The following is a 20,642-nucleotide window of genomic DNA, read 5'->3' as shown; positions in this document are numbered from 1 at the left end:
AGCTCATGGCATCTCTGCCCTCCATGTCAACAGGAGGTAAACAAGCCAGAACACTTATTGTCACCACAGCCCCCCTCAGAAGCTGTCTCTAGATGATCAGACAACAAAGACAATCAGCAGACAGAACACTGATGTGTGGAAGTTGCATTAAGAGACAGGCTCCCAGATGTAAAGTGGCAGGGTACAGCACAGTAATGTGCTTAGCTTTGCCCAGGCCAAGTGTAATGACAGCACTTACATGCTGTTGAAAGAACCTTGCCATAGAAACAACCTATCAGATGCTAGTCTCAGAATACAGTATTCTCTCAGAAACCTTTTTCTCTAGTACCATCTTGACTGCTTTTTATACACACACCCAACTTCGTATTTCCTGCAGAAACAATTTTTATTCACCCTTGTGATTCTCATTTTGTACACTGTTAGCTAACATCTCAGTATTTCATTTCCTTTCCTGTTATGCAGGCATCAGATAAATCAGAATACAAGGATATGAAACAAGAATAGTTTTTTGAACAGGGAATACAGGTTCCCAAAACAAAAAGAACACCAGCCTGTGAGTACATATTGCCAGAGAATTGAAGTCTGGAGACGTACCGCCACAATCCTGTTGATGTTGGAGCATATTAAAGCAGATGTTTCCTGTAAAGTGTTATCCTCTCCCTACAGTCCATACCAGTATATTCCAGCAGTCACTTCAAGCAAAAACAAGCAACACTGGTTAAGTATTTTGAGTGAATTCTCTTGTAATTCACTGCTCCATTTGTTAATGCCATATTTCTAAGCAACATTTAGAGTCTTTTCGATTATTGCTTCCTGCTTTTTAAGTTTAATAATGCCCTTTAAAAAAGTCTTAAGCAATACATCATGCACACAAGTGGAAAAGGAACAGACTTTCTAAATCCCTAAGTTATTGTGCATAATTTTTCTTTAATAGAGCTAAGGAAAAGTTCCAGTTCCAGGCTAAACTGCGGCCACACAATATGGACACACCATACAAAGAGGTAGTTTTCATTTGCTGTCTAGCATACACTTCAGGAAAAATCTCTGTGACCTCAGAAGACAGAAGCCAAGTGGGCAGGAATTGATCCAGTTCTCCCAGAGGAGAGCCACGCTTATTACCAAGCAGGCCAAAGCTCAGTGACCTCCAAGGAAGTTCCAGGCGAGTGTGATACTTCTTAGACTGTTCTAATCCATGCAGGCAGCCCACACCCACCCACCAAGGGACAGATAAGGACCTACTGAGAGCTTAGGGGACAGGATTAAAGGGAGAGCAGTGACTGGAGACATTACAGCCTGCGGGTCTGCCACAGGCCACCTGACCAGGCAGACCAAATGGATAAAGGCCTCTACAGACAGACAGGAGCAGCCTCACCTTCACAGGCCCTGGCGCTCACGGGGGCTTTCAATCACCCTGGTATCTGTTGAACGGACAACACAGCAGGGCATTTGCAATCCAGGAGTCCCTAGAGTCCATGGATGAATTTATTTTTTTTTTCCTCCAAGTGACAGGGGAGCTCACACGGAGACATCCTAATGATCTCACCACAACAAGGAGCTGGTGTGGAATGTGAAGTGCACTGACCATGAAATGGTGGAATGCAAGATCCTCAGGGCAGGGAGGAGAGCACACAGCAAGCCCACTAGCCTGGACTTCAGAACAGCAGGCTTTGGTCTCTTCAAGGATCTGCTCGATAGAGTGCCATGGGACAAAGCCCAGGAGGAAAGAAGGGCCTAAGAAAGCTGGGAAACATTCAAAGATCACCTCCTACAGGCTTGACAGAGATGCATCCCAATGAAGAGGAAGTAATGCGAAAACACCAGGAAGCCTGTGTGAGTGAACAAGTTGTTCCTGGACAAACTTGAACACAAGAAGAAAACCTAGAGAGGGTAGAAGCAGGGGCAGGTAGTCTGTGAGGAATACAGATTAATTGTCCAAGTAGCTGGAGATAATGCTAGGAAAACTAAAGCCCTGATAGAATTAAATCCGGCCAGGGATGTTAAAGGCAACAAGAATAGTTTCTATAGGTACGCTGGTGATTAAAGGAAGACTAGGAAAATGTGGACTCTTTCTAGAAAGAAACAGGAAACCTGGTTACTGAGGACATGGAGAAGGCTGAGGAAGTCAGTGGCAGCTTTGCCTCAGTCCTTACCAGCTACAGTGCTCTAGCCACACTGCCTGAGTTGCACAACCAGCCGAAGGCATCCCCGCCCATGGCAGGGGCTTTGGAACCACATGGTCTCTGTGAAAACTGCACGGTCTACACTGAGCTACATGACAACATGGAACTCCTAAGTCTTCAAGAAAACAAGGAGAACCACAAAACAAAATAAAAAAATAAATTAAGTGTCCTGGATACAGACTAAAAACTTCATAACAATAAATATTTGTAAGAATGGAAGGGAAAATACTTAAGTCCTTCCATCATTATCAGTTGCTCAGTTTTATTTAATAATCAGGCTTAGCTCCACGAAACTAAATAAGGCAGTAATCACCATGAAACAATCTTTGTGCCAGAAGGTCAAGTAAACATTGCAAAGAATATAATTCAAACGGTCACAGAGCATTGACGGGGACTTGAGTTCATGCTTTCTGACATATTTATCAAACTTTATGGAAAGCAGACAGAAAAACATGTTTAAATGTCACTGTTTCTTCAGCTCTTACAGAAATGCAGATATGGTGTTAACATACAAAATGAATTCTACTTATATTGTATTTCAATATAACGATAAGGAGATTTTTTGACTGCTGAACAGAATAAACAAAACACACCAAACACTGACCTAACAGTATTTCCTTAAACTAGACTATCTACCCACAAGTAAGGAATATATCCCCAAAGACTCTGTCAATCATTAGAGGAAGCTGCAAGCTCTGAATTTAGTGACACCTCAAAACTTCCTGAATAGGCAAACAGTAGATACAGCAATCAACCTTTCCATACAACCTACCTTTCGCTTTAAAATTACTACTTCCTGATTAGACACACTTAAGAGAAGCAGCAGATCACACTTGTCATAGTAAAGCTATGCAGCCAGATGAATTGAGACACAATTGATTTAGCCAAAGCTTTTCCAAACAGAATATATTAATGCAATAAAAGAATCCATCTTGTCTTGATATTTACAGTAAACTCAGGCCTGGATGAAACTTTTTCAAAATTCAGCTGCTAACACAAGATGCTCATATTTCCTCATTCTAAGGAGGGTTTTGATTTTTTGTATTGATCTATTACTTCATCCTTTTTAAAATTCCACAACTTTCATAAAAAGGGCTGCCAGATGAGGCTGTAAACCATTATTTAGTAATAAAAAAAATAAAGTTTTATGGGAGAATACAGTGAAATATTGGTACATGAGATTTACCAATTTACTTCCTCTCCAAACTGAATTAAACTCTTTTAATGCAAGTAAAAACAGAAAAAATTAGTCTAGGTTTTGACAATCAAAATCTTGTCAAAACCAGTTTAAAAAATAAAACACATAAAGATGGGGAAAATTTAGAGCTCTTATCAAAAGACTTCACAATTTTGGAATTTCTATGTAATAAAAGGTAAAGATAACTAATGTAATGACAAGGTGATACAAATAAATATTTCATCTTACTTGTCCAGAGCTGTGCTGGTAGGCATGCTCCTGCCAAATCCTCGGACACCCGTCTGACAAAAGTAGGGAATGCAAGACAGATGGGCAGCAATTATAGCCAGCGAATCTGATGCATTAACAAAGAAACCATTTTGGCCAAGGATCATGTAGCGGTCCTAGAGAAGAAAACAAATTTAAAATAGCATCCTAAATTCCATGTATTGAGGACACTTAATTTTTTTTCCTAGATCCACTGGAGGCAGAGAGAAAAAGGGCAGCCTTTGGGTAATTCACATACCTCTCTGGGCAGAAAAATTTACTGGAATCATCCTGGCATGTTTATAATCTCACTACCACACCATCACTCCCTCCTGCCTTGCAAATCAAAGCTCCAGATCAACTTCTAGCTTCTGCCTCCTACGTGACACTTCAGCAGCCCTGTTTCTGCCAAGAGAATGCTTGTGTAGGAGAATCTTTTTGCCAATGGCACACACTATTATGGGAGTAGGAGAGTGTTTTGTGTTTACTGAGAATAGAAAACAGCTTTTGTTCTTCAGGACCTTTTAATCTTTCTCCCACCTTGTCAGGGCAGAAAGTTCTTTTGTAATACAATGCTTTTTATTATGGTGAAAATGCAACATTAAAAAATTAAAATAAGCAGAGGTTATGACTCAGTGCTTTGTTTAGCTAAAAAGCCCTTAATTCATGATGCTAACCAAAAAGGACCTAATGTTATTACTGTTTACTGTGACAAGTCTGTATAATCTATATGCTGCGTGCTCCTAACCAAGGAAAAAAGTGTTACACCAGCACAAGACAAAACCAGCCTGATACTTAAATAATTCTCATCCTGCCTTCAAATTCTGCTTGATTTTCAGTCATCTGCAGAGAAAAATTACAACATATGTGTCTGATTTATGGGTTGCAAATGTTACCATCTGTACCTGAAAGTAATACCACTTTCAGCTTCAATGGGTTACTGAAAACCAGATAAATTATACTTACATATCCCATATCTGACCCCAGACAAAATAACAACTACGGTGCAGCCTCAGGACAGATCTAAACACTTACTCCATCAGCATCAAAAGCTGCTCCAAATCCATACTCGCCACCTTTCATAGCCTCCAGCAAGGCAGTTGCATATGTTAAATTTGGATCAGGAGGCTGTCCACCAAAATCCTCCAGAGGAATACAGTTGATGGCAGAATTTGCAGGAGCTCCCAATTCATCACACAAGATTCTTCTCACATAGGGTCCCATAACTGTGAAAACAGAAATCTGCCATGCAGTCACAAAAGCATATGCTTGACATTCAGATTTTTTACAGCATTGTGGACATTGCATACAAAATATAATTTCAGCAATTCTATGCATTTGTCCTTGCAACAACCCCCAAACTACTATTTCACAGAGGAATATGTGATTGTCCTCAAAGTAAATAACTAATCAGTATGAAAATAGTCTATTTACATGAAAATCAAAATGGTGAAAGACACAGAGGTTTTTTTACAGATTATTAAGTAAAGAAATTAACATACACATAAAGGAGTTTTTCTCACTAAAATAAATAATAAAAACCCACTATTCTATGTGTTTAAATAACACATAATAGCAAGGAAAGTTAACACTAGGTGAATACCTATGGGAAATACACCCACCTTAAGATTCCAATTCATGTGAAAATTGCAATAGATTTGTCCACTAAAGAATTTTACTACATTTTAGTTGCTACCATGCAGAGAATAAATAAAAATTTTCTCGAAACTGTAGATGTTAATCTACAGCCATAAAAATACATTCCACTTGTATACACTTAATCTACCTGTACTTTAAATTGTAGATACCCATCTCTTCACCAAAATGCAAGGTCATAAAGCCAATTCTGTGCCACCTTGCAAATAAAGTAAACAAGCTAAGTCCTTTAAAATGTTTGTGATGCATCAGTTTTTCTAACCCTAAACAGACTATGCATCTTTTTACATGTAAAAATTCTGAACATGAGAGCTCCAAGGAATTTTAGTAACATCTCTCCAGTACAGTACACGACAAGGGGCAGTGCTTTCCTCACTGCTCCCTCTGCACTGCTAAAGGACAGCATCTGCCTTTTTGACACAGTCTGGCAAAACTGGGTGTTCAGAACTATCACGCTGTACTAGATAAAATGCTTTACAGAAGTTTTCTAAGTCTGTCCAGCTCCTTTTATGGGTCTGTTTTTGTAATCCCATTAAAGAATGAAACCTGGTTTGTTTGACATAATCTGTTTTCCATAAGATAATGCTGAACAGTCTTACTCATGCTCCTATCCTTCAACTCATTATCTGCAGCAATCCTTATTTATATATTCATAACGTAGCCTAAAATAGATCTTATCCTGGTTTGTGTTTCCCCAAGTGATACAGCTTATAATTTTTTAATATCAGTACATCATTGATCCCTTTGCTGTCTTCTATGACACTTTCAACTTGTCCACAGTACTCTGAAATTTGCTCCCTTTTAACATTAGTGAGACAGAGGTCTGAGCTAACTCTTTGATTTATTTATTCAGACTTTACTAGTTTTATACCATTTATAATTTCCTCTTAGTAGAGACTGCCTTGTAACCTCCTCAGTCACTGGACACTACAGTACACTTCATCACCCTGTCACGGCAAGATTACCTCACCCTGCTTGCTTCCAATGCAGAAAGCTTTTATTGGACACATATGTCCTTACTTATTTATCAAGTAAGATAAATCTCTTTGCTTGGTAAGAAATATAACCCATAACTAAGACTGCCTTTGTTGTTAGTATAAGATTCAAATCCTTCCTTATCACCCTTAGCTTCTACTACATAAAAGTCCAACATTTATATGTATGTTATTGGGAAACCACTGCAGTGTACAACTTTTATTGGGAAGTTATTTCAGTGTACCTACTGAAATTCTGTCCCCATAGTACTTAAGTCCATACCTCCATTCATGGCATCAATCCTTATTTTAATCTGATTGGGTCCAGTCAGCAAATTTCTGATGGCATTGAAGTCAAAAATACTTCGAAGGAGATTGAGGTAGATTTCCACGGAATCCACAATTTCCACTAGAAAAATCACACCAAAAAAGTGACTACAGTTCACCCAAGTGAAGCTATTTCTTCCAGATCTCTTCCACCCAACAGATCTCTTTCCACTAAAATCAGGCCACACAATCCCACATCACACAGCTTTGCTTTGAAAAGAGGAAGAGTCTAAGGCTCCCTCTGCCTTCAGTGTGGCTATTATCAAGCTTTAAGCCTTGAAAAGATCAACAGTTTGTCCTGCCAAAAGACTCTAGAGATAATGTAAGCTGACAGCTCCTATTTCACTGAAGACATTCACAAGTGTACCTTACATCAAAGTAAACTCTTAATAGATTGTTCATTAAACCACTGAAAAACTTTGCAAGCCAAATAGGTTTATTTTCAGAGGAAAAGGATGTTCACGGCAAGTTGACACCACTCAACTTCTACCTGACAGAAGTATCTATCTGCATGACTCCTTCAAGAGAGACATACAATCTATTTTCTAAATTCTGGTACCAGGAATACCTGTGTTCAGTTTGTTGTAGGTGGATAACAAACTATACTTTTGCATTGTAGATCTCATTGATTTAGGAAAGCAAAGGCTCATCGGTGTTTTTGCTAAGTTCTTGATAACTTGAAATTTAAATTCGTAAAAGGAGAGCACTACAGTTTTTCTAGTTCTTTTGGATGTAAAACATTAAACAAAAATGAATTAATGAAAATAAGTCTGTCATAACGAAAGTAGCAACCAAACAACTGTCAAAAGCCATGCTTCTCAGTCATCTTGGAGTTAATTACTTTTCCTGATTAAATTTAAAAGCATGTGTTATACAAATGTCTTTTCATCTGGTTAAATTAGTATCTTGAAATATCTTACTTATAAGTTAAATTATTACTTAGAATCTCATCCAATTTTGCACAGAAACACTGACCTCTCACACTAATGCTCTTCTTTAGAGTAACATGAAAATGAGAGACATTTTTTGAGCCTGAGAAAAACACTTATAATAGATTGTGACAATATGCTTGAAGAAACAAAAAAAAGGCTCTCAAGGCTGAAAAATTATCTGTGAAACCTACTTGAAAAAGAGTCAATTCTATGCTATATGCTGAAAGTTTTAAACACTTACTAGGACTATATTATTGGTCTTCTATGCCCTGCCCCTTGCAGCATTTTAGTAGGCCCTAAGCTTTACACAATTGAACAAATGTGGCAACTCTGGTGAAGCTGCTCACACATGTGAATATAAAGCACATGAAGGATTAAAGTCTAAAAATTATTTTAACTCTGGCCAAACCTAACCTCCATTGTTCCAGCACCTCTTGATTCACAGAGGGTTGGATTCTTGTAGCCTTGATTGACAGAAGTTAGTTCATACAATTGACGAAAAAGCAGAAGTTTCAAATACATAAGAGAGTATCTTAAATTAATTTTTCAATTATTTTCATTCTTTCTGCGCCTTCAATCTGCACTGAAATCTGTGTAAACTGTATTTATTCATGCACTTATATGCCAATTGCATTGCTTCAGTAGAGTTCCCTGATAGCTTTACTATCTCAGGTTGATGTATTCTTAGAAGATGTGATTGGAAAATGATTTTTTTTTCTTAGAAAAACATAAGAAAACCTGCAAATATTTGTATGCACTTTTATACATATTTGGGGGAGAGGGGTGTCTCTTTTTGTTTGCCTAAAAAAGCCAAACATGTTATTTACAATAAAATAAAATACCCCAGTGAAATCCAAATTTAAAGACTTTTTTTTTAAATGAAAAATTTTATTTCTCAAAATGTAAATTGTCTCAAAATTTGAAGTTTGGGTGAAAAACAAAATGGCTTTAATTTTAGGGCATCAGGAATGCAGAAAGTTCTTGAGGCTGCATAGACTTTTACAGTATTTGAAATATATGAAATATACACTAATTTTGAAATACATATCAGGACCCCTAAATTTGTTTTTGACTCCTTCAAGAAAACAGCTTTGTTAGATAATTTTAAATCAATTGTAAGCATAAAAGTATTCACTATGCCTAAAATTAAACATGTGCTTAAGCAATCCCTTTACATTTGGAGTCGCTGGATGTACAAATCCCATAACTTTTCAGAAAGTGTGAACAAAAATGAATAAACTGAGAGTCTCACTTACTCTTTTATCAATTAGTCTTCAATAAGGAAACCATTCCTAGACCAAAAAGGTTTGTGTTTTGTGTTTAACTACTAGCAAGCATACATTTAGCAAAGATATTTGGCTGAAAGAGGAGGCCTGATGCACTTAAAAGTCTGTAATTCAGAGTCCTGAAATGCAAAACAAACATAACGCTTACCTATAAATGCACACAGCATTGGATTCAAGCAAAAGGAGTTGGATACCATGGTGCATTTAGAAAACTACGACCTAACTGCAATCACAGAAACATGGGACATGAGGTTCATGACTGGAGCACTGGAGCTGAGGGCTGCAAGCCTTTCAGAAGAGACAGGCTGGGTCTTTTCAGACAGACAGGAGGGGTGGGAGGTGTTGTGCTCAATGTTAAAGAAGGGTCAGATTGTCAAGAGCTGCCTCTGACAAACAGCCATAAACAGACTGAGACCCTGTGGGTGAAAATCAAGAAGCAGATCAACATAGGGCTCTGTGGTTGGCCACCTGACATGGGGAGTCTCTTGATGAGACCTTTTGCTTTATTAAAAAAAACCCGAACTCTACCCCCATTGGCAACCTCAAACTTCACTGCAATCTCTCCTCCAGGTTTCCCGGGGCTGTGGCTAGCTGTTAGAATACTTCCAGCATCTGCTCTGATCTTTCAGATGATACATGATAGACCAGCGTCATCTATCTAGCCTTCTTAAAGGTTTTTGACACTGTACCACATGGCATCACATGCAATATCTCTGAATTGCAGAGACATGTGATGACATCTGATCTGATGGATGGACTATTCAATGGAAAAGCAGTTTGCTGGGCGGACAGAGCCAGATTGTTGTGGTCAATGACTCTATATCCAGGTGGAGACCAGTGGAAGTGGGTTCCCTCAAGGCTCTTGGTCTTGGGACCAGTCAGTACCCTTCAATATCTTCACCAATGACATCAGCAGTGACACTGAGTGATCCTTCAGCAGGTTTGCAGATGACAAAGCTGAGCGGTGCAGCTGACACAACAGGAGAAGGAAGGGAACAAGCTTGAGAAGTGGATTTGTGAGAATCTCGTGAGGTTGCACAAGTCCAAGCAGGAAGTGCTGCACCTGCACAGCACAGACTGGGAGAAGAACTCACCAAGAGCAGCCCTGCGGAGAAGGACTTGAGGGCTCTTGGGAATGAAAAGCTGGGCATGACCCACAGCCCAGAGAGCCACACGTGTCCTGGGCTGCATCCAGAGCAGGGTGGGCAGCAGGGCAGGGAGGGGATTCTGCCCCTCTGCTCTGCTCTGCTCTGCTGAGACCCCACCTGCAGGGCTGCATCAGCTCTGGGGTTCTCAGTACCAGAAAGACATGGACCTGTTGGAGCAAGCCCAAGGGAGTGCCACAAAGATGATCAGAGGCATGGAGAACCACTCCTAAGAGGACGGGCTGAGAGATCTGGGATTGTTCAGCATGGAGAGGTTCTGAAGAGACTTACAGCTGCTTTCCAGTACCGAAAAGGCAGCTGAGAATTTTGAAACAGGCAAACTGTGTTATGACAAGGGGGAAAGGTTTTAAAGTGAAGGAGAAGGGATTTAGATTAGACTTTAGGAAAAAATTCTTTACTGTGAGGGTTGTGATGTACTTGAAGAGGTTGCCCAAAGAAGCTGATGGACGCCCCATACCTGGAAGTGTTCAAGGCAAGGTTGGATGGGTCTCTGAGCAACCTGGTCTAATGAAAGGTCTCCCTGCCCATGACAGCACAGTTGGAACAAGATGATTCTGAAGGTACTTTCCACCACAAACCATTTTATGATTCTATACTGTCTCTTATTTTGGTAACTTTTAGTAAGGTATTTCGAAGAACTGAAGTTCTGCTTATATAATTACCCATTATAATTCTGCAGTAATACTAATATTTAGACTCAATGGATTTAGCATGAGTAGAAGCACACATGGATACCTCGGAAAGGTTTGAATTTGTTCTCCAGATCAAATTCTTGTCTTCCTAGGCGTGATAAATCCACTCTGAGATCAGGACAAATTGCATATTCCTCCAAGGTTTTGCTGATTTGATAGATTTTTTCTGAAACTATATCTGGAGCAGGTCCTATAACAGAAAATAATGTGATGGGTCATTTCTTTTAAATGAAGATTTCCTATTTTAAAAATGAGTGCTATAGCAACCATTTTTCTGAATATATTTGAGTTACGTTCTTTCCCTACAACACAGGTTTAAAACATTTTTCAAAAAAATAAAACATGGAAATACACTGCATTACTCACAACATTTTGATTGACATAGAGTAAGTTATCCAGGGGCAAGAAAGATGAGGTAACCACAGTCCCATTTGTTTGGGCTTATTGGTCAAGGACTGCCTTTTTTCACTCTGCAAGGAATCTCAACATAGCTATCAAAGGAAAGCCTGCTCTTCAGCAGCACGTTCTGGTGTTTCATAGACTTTCTGCAAATGCACACCTGTGAAGATCAGATAGCTTGGTGTTCCACATTATTTCATTAGAAAAAAATACCGTTTTTAGAAACATTACCCATTTAACAGTGGTGCTGTGTTACAGTTTTCCTCCACTACCTGAATGAAACTTATCTTTGTTGGAATTCAAAATGCCTTAATTGCTTAACAATTAGCAATTACAACCTGGATTGGTTATGTCATTCAGAAACAGAAAACACGTCTTCTGATTTACTTTGATTGCTACAGCCTGAAAGATGGCTTTATTTTCAAAGATTTACTGTCAACTAAATTAAAGCTGCCGGCTTGATGTGAAAATTACTAGATGAACTATGCCATATGCAGTGAAAAGGTTGAGTCCGAGCTGCAACTGAGTATGAATTGCAGTAAGTCCCTTTCTGGTTTATCTGACCCTGCACAGCTTATATTAAAGCTACACTCCTACTCTAAAAATCATATGTTTTATTCCCTCTGTTGTGTTCTCTCTCCTCATCCAAAATGTCTTTGAAGGCTTTTTCAGTACGAACTTTCCATTTGTCTCGCAATGCTGCTATATGCAGTGCATTGCCATGTAAAGTAGTGTCTTCCATCTCAGATGCAGTGCACCAGATGGCCCAAATCACTACAATAAAAACCAGCCACTAAACTCTTCATTTAGCTTCCAAAATTACTTCTTACTTGTCTCCATTCATTTAGCTTCCAAAATGGAATATTACTTATCTAATCCAAACCCATCCAAAGGGTGAGGATGTCATTAGCTACAGATCTTCCTTGAGAGATGGATGTATTGTCTACTGATATTTCCAGCTAAGGAGATCCCACAGGTCACTCTACATTCTCTTCTACAGCTACAGAGACAAGCCACTTCTGCTTGACCTGGATCTGCAAAATAGACTGAGCAAGAATATAGACCAACAATAACCTTCCCTAGGAGCTTGTTGCTGTGCTTAAACACTGTCTTCAAGTCCAAACACCTTGCCTAATACTTAACTCACATTTTCTCAGTTGGAACTTAAACCAACTACTTTTCATTATGGCCCAGCTGATTAACATAAATAATTAAACCTTGTGACCAGTGTTTGAGGACTGTTTCATACATAAAGCTTACTAGTCTTTTTGAATTCTTTTTAAGGCAAAGCACACTAGACTCCAACTGTTACCCATCTATCAAGCAGATTTTAGATGCATGTGGTGTTTTAAAGTTCATAGAGTGCTAATTCATCTAATGGTTCAGCTCTGGTATATGTGTGCTGTGACCCTGGCTTTCCTACTGGCTGACCTGACATAGTCCCTGTAATCCCTCTGGGATTCAAGCCTATTCTGTTTATAAAATCACACTCATTTAACCCTGCATATTTTTCAATTACACAAGAGAGAAGGGAGAAAGCCCCCCATCTCAAGTTCTCCCACATTCAAAATAGGGAAAGAAACATTATTTAAGCACTTTCAGTTCATTTTTTGTCACATGGAAAGCACTCTACATGTGTGAGATATACAAGGTGTCAGCAACCTCACATAATGTTATATAAGTGTACACAAATCTGTAATGTAAACCATACAGAACCTATAACATATACAGGTAGATTAGAACCCATAACAACATAATGTGTTAGCTGTCAATTTTGGAAAACAAGACTTTAGCTACACACAAAAATTCCCTTATTCATTGGTGGAATTGCAGTGGTAAAATGGTACAACTCCCTACCTGGATAAGTTACTTCCTGGGTAAACAAAAGAAGTTTCTCGTGTGCTTTCTTCCACACAAGACAATGAGTCACACTGCTTACAGTACTTCTGAAATTACACGCTTTAAAGTAAATGCCAAGACGAGCAACACAGAAATATGAAGAAAACAGAACTCCCTCATAGGCATCTTTATAAAAGGATCAGAATTGTTACAGTAATCTGGATGCCTACATAAATGACTGCAAAAACCAGACAGCAAGTTGTTTATAGAAATCTTACAGCTACTCCAAGGGCTTCAATGAACATTTAATGCTTATTTTTCAGACCCACGTACACAAATATTATTTAAAGAAAAAGAGATGCCTACATCCTTCACAGCTTTAAGAGAGTAAATAAAAAACACATAATTACAGACAGCTAGTCATCCTCACAAGCCATTTCCAGGATACCAAGATGCAATGTTGTAGTGTCTTTTTTTTAAATAAACCATACCTCCATTGGAAACTTCAAACTTTACTCCAAATTCTCCTCCAGGTCCCCCAGGACTGTGGCTAGCTGTTAGGATAATTCCACCAGCGGCTTTGATCTTTCGGATGATACATGAAACAGCAGGTGTGGATAAGATGCCATTCTGTCCAATAACCAATCTGCCAATCTACATGGGAAAAACAAGCCAAAGTAGTCTGAGCAGTACTAAATTTTTGAAAATTAGTATATAAACACACACACAAGAAGATACAGGATAGAAATGGTAAAGTCTTGGTACAGAACATACTCTTTTGCAGAGAAATATCCATGAGTTGGTTGCATGCTAACCTGGAGCACTGACAAAAAATACTGTAACCTGGCACATTTAACCCCAGTGGCCTGGATGTGACAGTACAGCAAGCAAACAGCAGTGACAAGGATTTGCAAAGCTCCCAAGCACAACACTAGGCTATCATCCTGCTACCAAAACTTGCCAGGTAACCCCACAAGTCAGCAAATCCACAAGTCAGCAAATCCTCACAGATACTGGTACAGTTTAGGGCTGCCCTCGTGGATGCATTTGCAGGGCTGGGACTTTAACAGAAAGAGAATAGAAAGCAAATTGCCTTTCAGTGTAATCACAAGTACCACTCCACATTAGGAGCTACAGAATCTTGTAGTTACACTTCTGTTGCATGACAGCCTTGGATGTCCTGCCCCACAGAAAGCATTGCTCCTCCTTCAGCTATCAATGGCTCCTTGGCTATTCCAAATGAATAGTTTCCCAGGGCACAGCTGAGCAGGGGAAGTTCCCACCATTCTTAAAATAAAAAAAAAAACCCTTTCAGGCGGTGTTATTAAACACTGACTCAATGTGCTTGGTATTATATGCAGTTCCACTGCAAGGTTCCAATTTCAAAACCATGCCTTCATCCCCTACGCAGATACTACAGTTTCAGTTTAACATAAATAACCTAGGAGCCAATAAGAAATGTATTTATAAAGAAATACAAGAGAGTTCCAAATGCTGGGGAATGCAAAAGGAAGATGCAAAAAAGCAAGGGTAGAAGGAGAGGTTAAGTGTTACAGATGAGAATTGAGGCAGCTGCACAAGGAGCTTGAAAGTATATTGTTGAAGTCTGGACTTTCTTAATAACAGCAATATTTTAAAAAATCAAATAAACCCCTATCATCACCACCACCACTACTGAGCAGTAGTTTGGGAAGGGGCAGGGCTGTTAGGGTTGGCACAGGGAAAGGCAGAACACCAAATCCCTTCCACTCCCCATCTGAAAGCAGACTGGGAACTGAACTTCAGAGTTCATTCTCTAATTTGAGGGAGATTTGACAGCTCCACAGTCTGTTCAGCAAAGCAACAGCACAGTCACTACCTGCCTCCTGTCCATATGGAGCTGTTCCTTCATATACAGATGACCTTCTTCTGGGCACTCACAAGAGGACCTCAATGGTTACTTAAAAGTGTGGGTTCAAATTATTTCAGAAGAGCAAAGGATTAGGAGATTATTATTTAAGATGGTTTTGTACAGTATTTTGATTTCAAAAATTAGGACTACAAAGAAATTATCAACTTCTACCATAAATTACTTTTTTGATAATTCTCACCAATCACAAACTATGTCTAACCGTTTCTCTTTCAGTAAGAACCACAGGATCTGCTTTTGAATTTTAAAAAACGTGCAGAAAATGCAGTCTTCTGAGATTTCTACCTCAAGCTCTGATGAAAGAATAATTGTTTGTCTACCTGCTTCTCTTTTCAGAGTTTTTGCAGATAATTCCGAAGCCTATGGAATGTTGCTAGAAAACAGGAGAGGTCATACATTAAGAAACAAACAAAATATTACCGTGAAAAGAAAAATATTATTTTAAAAACCTTGAAATTGTTTGTTTTGAATATTGTTCCTCCCTTTTTTTAAACTATGAAGCATGTAGAAAGCTAGAGCAATGACTCAATCTTCCAAATACAGCTGTCAGAAAGGGCTGCCAGCTCTTAAAACAGTATTGTGTATGAGTAAACAAAAGGAATACGACAGCAATAACGTTTTACAAAACGCTTGAAAACAACAATCTGAATCTATCTGGAGGCACTCAAGTATAAACATATTTACACTTGCATGCAGGCTTGTCACAAACATGGTTTTGGTATTTCTAAATCTAAAGTAGTGAGTTTTAAGTTTTTGTCCTCATAAACATAACTGTATTTTTAAAACTTAGTAGAATCCTTAAATTATTCAGAATGTACAAATTACCTAGGACTATCTCTGCTATATTTAATTTCTTCCCGATCAGCAGATGTTGCATAAACCAGTTTTCCCATTTTTCTGGATGCCAAATATTAATATAAATATGAGTAATTTGATTTGCCTTAAGCACTTGTCATGAGGCTACTATTTCTATACTACTTTGAAATGTTATTTATTATGCTAATTTCTGTACTATAGAAAGATTGCAATATTTAGCATTCTAAATTAAGGATCCTACAAATCAAATTACATAAATGATACAACAGTATTTTATCTGCAGGGACTACTATAAAGTTTCACGTTTTATTAAGGCCATCAGTGCTTCTACAAAACTCCCTCAGGACAGTGCAGACCTTAAAGGTATAAATGTGCTATCCATCTTCCTTTGCTGTTTTAATTTTGGTGGCAGGAATGCACAAAGTCATCCTCTCAGAAACTCTTCATTTTGAATCAAATGCTAAACTAGCATTAAATTATTTCTTTAATTAATTTAATTAATACCTGTTTTTACAGACTTCTCACAATCTGAGCTAAAACGGTTACCAAACTGTACCCACATACTGGGTCACAACTAAAGTTCCAGTAATATCCTTCTGAAAATCTCGGACAATTTCATAGCATGGAAAGATTATCTCTGGAATTCAAAAACTTGCATGGCTACAAGATCACAGGCATGTAATATCTCTTCTATTACTGCATCCCTATGCCCATTCTATTTTGTTCCTGTACTTTAGTAACAACAGCAGAAACAAAGATTCTCAGCAAACAGTTACAGCTGAAAGAATAAAGTACCTTAACAAGTACTTTACAGGAACATTTTTATGCAATATTACCACTTGCAGCTGTGCCTTTTCAGACAATTCAGCTGATTACTATGGAGTCACTTAATGTTTTTTTAAATTATTTTCCCAGTAATCTCTCACATGCCTCAGCCAATTTTACTTCAAAGAACATGAAGCAAGTACACTACATCCTTCGGGCTGTGCCTTTCTGTATTTTACTAGTATCTTTAGGATACTATAGTAAAATTCAGGAATATGAACACCACACTCAGTGTAGAAGCAAATAAATATCACACAGACCCAGGGAGGGAGGGAAGATTTGCATGAAGGGCCATGGAAAATAAACTAACATGGTATTACATAGGAGACGACCAGAAAACTCAACTCTGCCATCTCACACTTCTGCAGCATTACTAGCAATACCCTGCAGTCTCTCTAGCACGTTGTCACGACTTTCCACATTCAGAGTAACGGCACTGCCTTCTGATCCACCACTGAGAGTCACAAATAACTGCTTCTTGTTTAAACATATCCTAAACCTTCCATTAAAAATGAGACATTCCATCCAGTTGGTCTAATTGAATATTTACATCTAATACATAGAGGAATTGCATTGCACTGCTACTGGCACGACGCAGGTGAAAAGGGAAATAGACCCTCAAATACTCTCCTACCGCCTCTACTTTGTCAAACTGATTGTTGCAACCCAGAATGGTACAGGGCCTCTGTCTGCCCTTCCTCCCAGTCCCCCACCTTCCCATGACATGCATCTGTCATTGAGCAGTGTTTGCTACCATCCCAGCTGTGTGCCCACTGAGGGGCAACCCTGGCTGCTCACCCTCAGCTCTGATCAGCAGTTGGTGGCACATGTGCTGCTGGCAGCTGCAGAGCACGGGCCAGCCTGTAGCTGTGCAGGCTGCAGCAGTGGTGCATGCACCTGCAGCCCGGAGCTGGAGGGCATGAGCCAGCAGCACCAAGGAGGAGTAGAAGGCAGGCCAAGCACTGGCAGCTGACTGAGCAGGGGACCTCATCTCATTCCTTGTACTGGAGCCCATGCCAACCGTGCTAGGCTGTTAGCACACGGGGAATGTGGGATGAGTCACCAAGTTAGAACAAGAGGAACCTAGCAACTCTAAAGGGCAATCCATTTACAGATGATAATAGAAAATCGCCTTTATTTTTGTACTCAGCCAGCACAACTAGCCATGGCTCTCAGTATGTGTCTTCCAGCAAGGAGATTAAAGTTCAGTTTATCAGCACTGCTGGCACTCAGGGCAGCTGAACATTTTCAGTGCATCTTTCAAGCCTTCCCCACGTTTCATCTGATCCAGCCTACATCAATTCACTTCTTTCCCTGTGATACCAACTACATGCTTTCTCATGACATTAACCTCATCCAAAGGGACAGATCTTTGCTCACGAGTCTCTTCCTCTGCCCCTATTTATATAGCACAGCACTAAACAATGCTATCAAGGAGATTTAGATATTTTCCCAGCAGGTGTATCTTAACAGCCAAAAAATAAAACATACAACTAGTACTAATGAAGTAAATGTGAAACTTATGCATTTACATTGTACTTGAGAGAAACAGAGGTGAAGATGACCAGGGTGAAGATGTTAAAGAGGGAACAGAGCATTAGAACATGGAAATGGGAAGCCTTTTCAATAGCTCCCTACCAGCTAAGCTGCTGAATTTCTGAGGACTGTGTCATTAGCAAGAGAATCATACATGAATTCAGGTATTTGTGAGAACTCTGAGCAGAAGCTAACGGGGTTTGGCTTCAGAAAGCACTAGGGAGAAACTGTGTTTCTAAGAAACTTGCAGTAACTAAGAAAGGGGAAAGAGCATTATTACAGCAAGGTGTCAGAATCATCTCAAACTGGAAATTTCCTGAGGTCAGAAAGATATTCCAGCAAGATGAGGAATGTGACAGAAGCAGTAGGAAGGAGGCAGGCTGACAGGAAAAATTAGCCAGCATAACTTGGACGAGAAGCCCCTGCTCCTCTAAATCCTAAATTTCTTCAGCACCTCAGTTCTTGTGGCCACTCAGCACTGAAACCCATTCCTGTAGTTCCTACCAGCATGTGAGGCCCTCAGCCTCTGCAGGGCAGCTCTTGCTTCAGCTGTTGCTGCACCTTACCCCACCTGGCCAACAGGTGCAATTCCATCCATGACACTGTCTCCACCGGGCCACAAGGGCAATGGGGCTAGGGAGCAGCACTCCTCCATGTGCTTCACACCTTCCTTGCAACTCCCCACACACCAGTCCACCCCTCTGCCCTGCACTCACTCCCTGCGCGCTCCCTCCCCTGACACTGCAGATGGAACCGCTGTGCTGGTCTCACCACTGTCCCCACGGAGCCCTCCCACACCCCGGGCCACATAAACCCTGGCCTCTCACAAGTCCCTGTATAACAGTGATTTTGCACTAGGCAGACAGTATGTAACACAGTCTCTGAAATCTTTAGGCATCACTGAACATCTGCTTGATATTATCACCATGTTGAGAACATACTTTTGAAGTAAATTTAAAATACTCATTATTCATACAAGGCTGGTTGGTCTTGTATGTGACAGCAAATCAGCAGGGAAAATTCAAGCACATGCGGAGATTAATTTCAAAATTGAAAGACCTTTTGAAAGGAATGCCTTTTGAATAAAAAAATCCCTATTTAAAAAACCCCTACAGAATTATATCACTCCTTCTGCCAAACCTAGAGGATCAGTCTAGGCATCATAATGAGAGATAGCAGTTTCAACTCTGCTTTGAAGTAGGAACTTCAAGCCTGGATAATGTAGAGTTTCCAGCTTTCTGTCTATACACATCCACACATGAATGTGTACATACAGAAATATCACTTCTCCACATGCGCAGAAGACATAAGGTCTCTCTTCTTCTAGCAAAAGACAAAAGTTCTCTTCCTGGGTTCTTTCCTACATTCAAAACTGCACCAAAAAAATTTGTATGCTGTCTGACCAGAGGTTTCTGCCACTGGCGTCCTCCTGCATTTTATAATTTGTTAGCAAGTGACCAAGAGGAAAGAACTGTTCTTTTCCTAAGGCTGCGGGTAAAATGCTGAATTCCTCTTCCTTCAACAGTACCATTTTCCTCTAAAACATCCTGAGCAGCAGGTGCTTGTTCGATACCTTTGTTTCCCGCGTACTTAGTTTTAACTCTGCTACATTTTCTCCTGCAGAGTGCCCCTATGTTTCAGCTCCCATGCCTTCCTCCTCCTAAGAGAAGGGGCGAAACAGCAGGGCACGGCCGGCAGTCTCCAGCGGTTGCCATCCCGCCGATGGAGCCAGCGCCTGTCCCCGGCCGGGCGGCGCAGCCCAGGGCCGCCGGACGGGGCAGGTGCGGGGCTGGCCGGCACCGGCGGCGCGCAGCGCTGGCACACAGCCCCAGGCGGCTCCTCCGCCTTTATCCGAGCCCCGGGCGCTCTCCGGGAGATGGCACCGGCGGGCAGGGCGCGGGTGCCGCTGCCAGGGACGGGGAGCAGGGGCACCCGCGGGGCGGCGGGAAGGGCGAGGGCGCAGCTTACCCCGTTGGCCGCGGCCATCTGAACGACGATCTCGATGGCGGTCTTGCTGAAGTACCTGCCGTCGCTGCCCACCACCATGGTGCAGCCCTGCCGGTCGCGGAGGTCCACGGAGGAGAGGAGGCTCTGCACGAAGTTGGGCAGGTAGTTGCGCTGGCCCTCGAAGAGCGCCGTGGGCCGCCGCAGGCCCCCTCCGCCCGTGGGGCGCTGGTCCTCGTAGGGCGCCGTCTGCACGGTGAGCACGGGGATGGGGGTCCGCTCCATGGCGGCTGCGCTGGCCAGCGGCGGCCGCGGCGCACGCTGCCGAGCCGGCCGTGCGGAGCCCAGAGGCGCTCCCGGGCGGCCCCGGCGCGGCGGGGGAGCCGGGGCGGGCTCGGGGGCCGGGCCGCGCCGCCCCTTCCCCGCCCGGCCCGCCGGGGGCCCCGCCGGCGCCGCGCCGCCCGGCAAGGCGCCCGGGGCTCGCTGCCATCTGCATGCGGCGGCCCCGGCCAAAAATAACCCTGGAAAGCGAAGCCGAGAGCCGCGGGCTCCTGCCAGCGATGTAACTGGAGGCAGCGAGGAGCGGGCGAGCCAGCGCTGCACACTTGCTCGGGGGGATCACGGTCTGTCAGCGCCGGGGCCCCCGCCGGCACCGGGCACCCAGGGCATGAAGGCAGCGCCTCCCTGCCCGCACGGAGCGCAGCATCCCGGCTGGGT

General features: G+C 41.4%; 1 protein-coding gene across 1 annotated transcript in view; it reads right to left on the bottom strand.

Moving 5' to 3' along the window:
* Window positions 1–20,210, bottom strand: part of PGM5 (phosphoglucomutase 5) — a 69,618-nt gene extending 49,408 nt beyond the window's left edge. Inside the window, exons 1-6 of the mRNA XM_054284686.1 lie at window positions 19,950–20,210; window positions 13,387–13,549; window positions 10,701–10,847; window positions 6,538–6,663; window positions 4,660–4,850; window positions 3,607–3,761 (exon numbers count right to left, since the gene is read on the bottom strand). Coding sequence (XP_054140661.1) covers window positions 3,607–3,761; window positions 4,660–4,850; window positions 6,538–6,663; window positions 10,701–10,847; window positions 13,387–13,549; window positions 19,950–20,210 — 1,043 coding nt within the window. The remainder of the gene's footprint in view (window positions 1–3,606; window positions 3,762–4,659; window positions 4,851–6,537; window positions 6,664–10,700; window positions 10,848–13,386; window positions 13,550–19,949) is intronic.
* Between the last annotated feature and the right edge of the window lie 432 nt (window positions 20,211–20,642).

The sequence above is a fragment of the Melozone crissalis genome, unplaced genomic scaffold, assembly GCF_028551555.1.
Source record: "Melozone crissalis strain CALT ecotype California unplaced genomic scaffold, PUWL_Pcris_2 ptg000005l_1, whole genome shotgun sequence".
Taxonomy (NCBI): domain Eukaryota; kingdom Metazoa; phylum Chordata; class Aves; order Passeriformes; family Passerellidae; genus Melozone; species Melozone crissalis.
The sequence above is the reverse complement of the archived record's forward strand: the minus strand, read 5'-3'. Positions and strand labels throughout refer to the sequence as shown.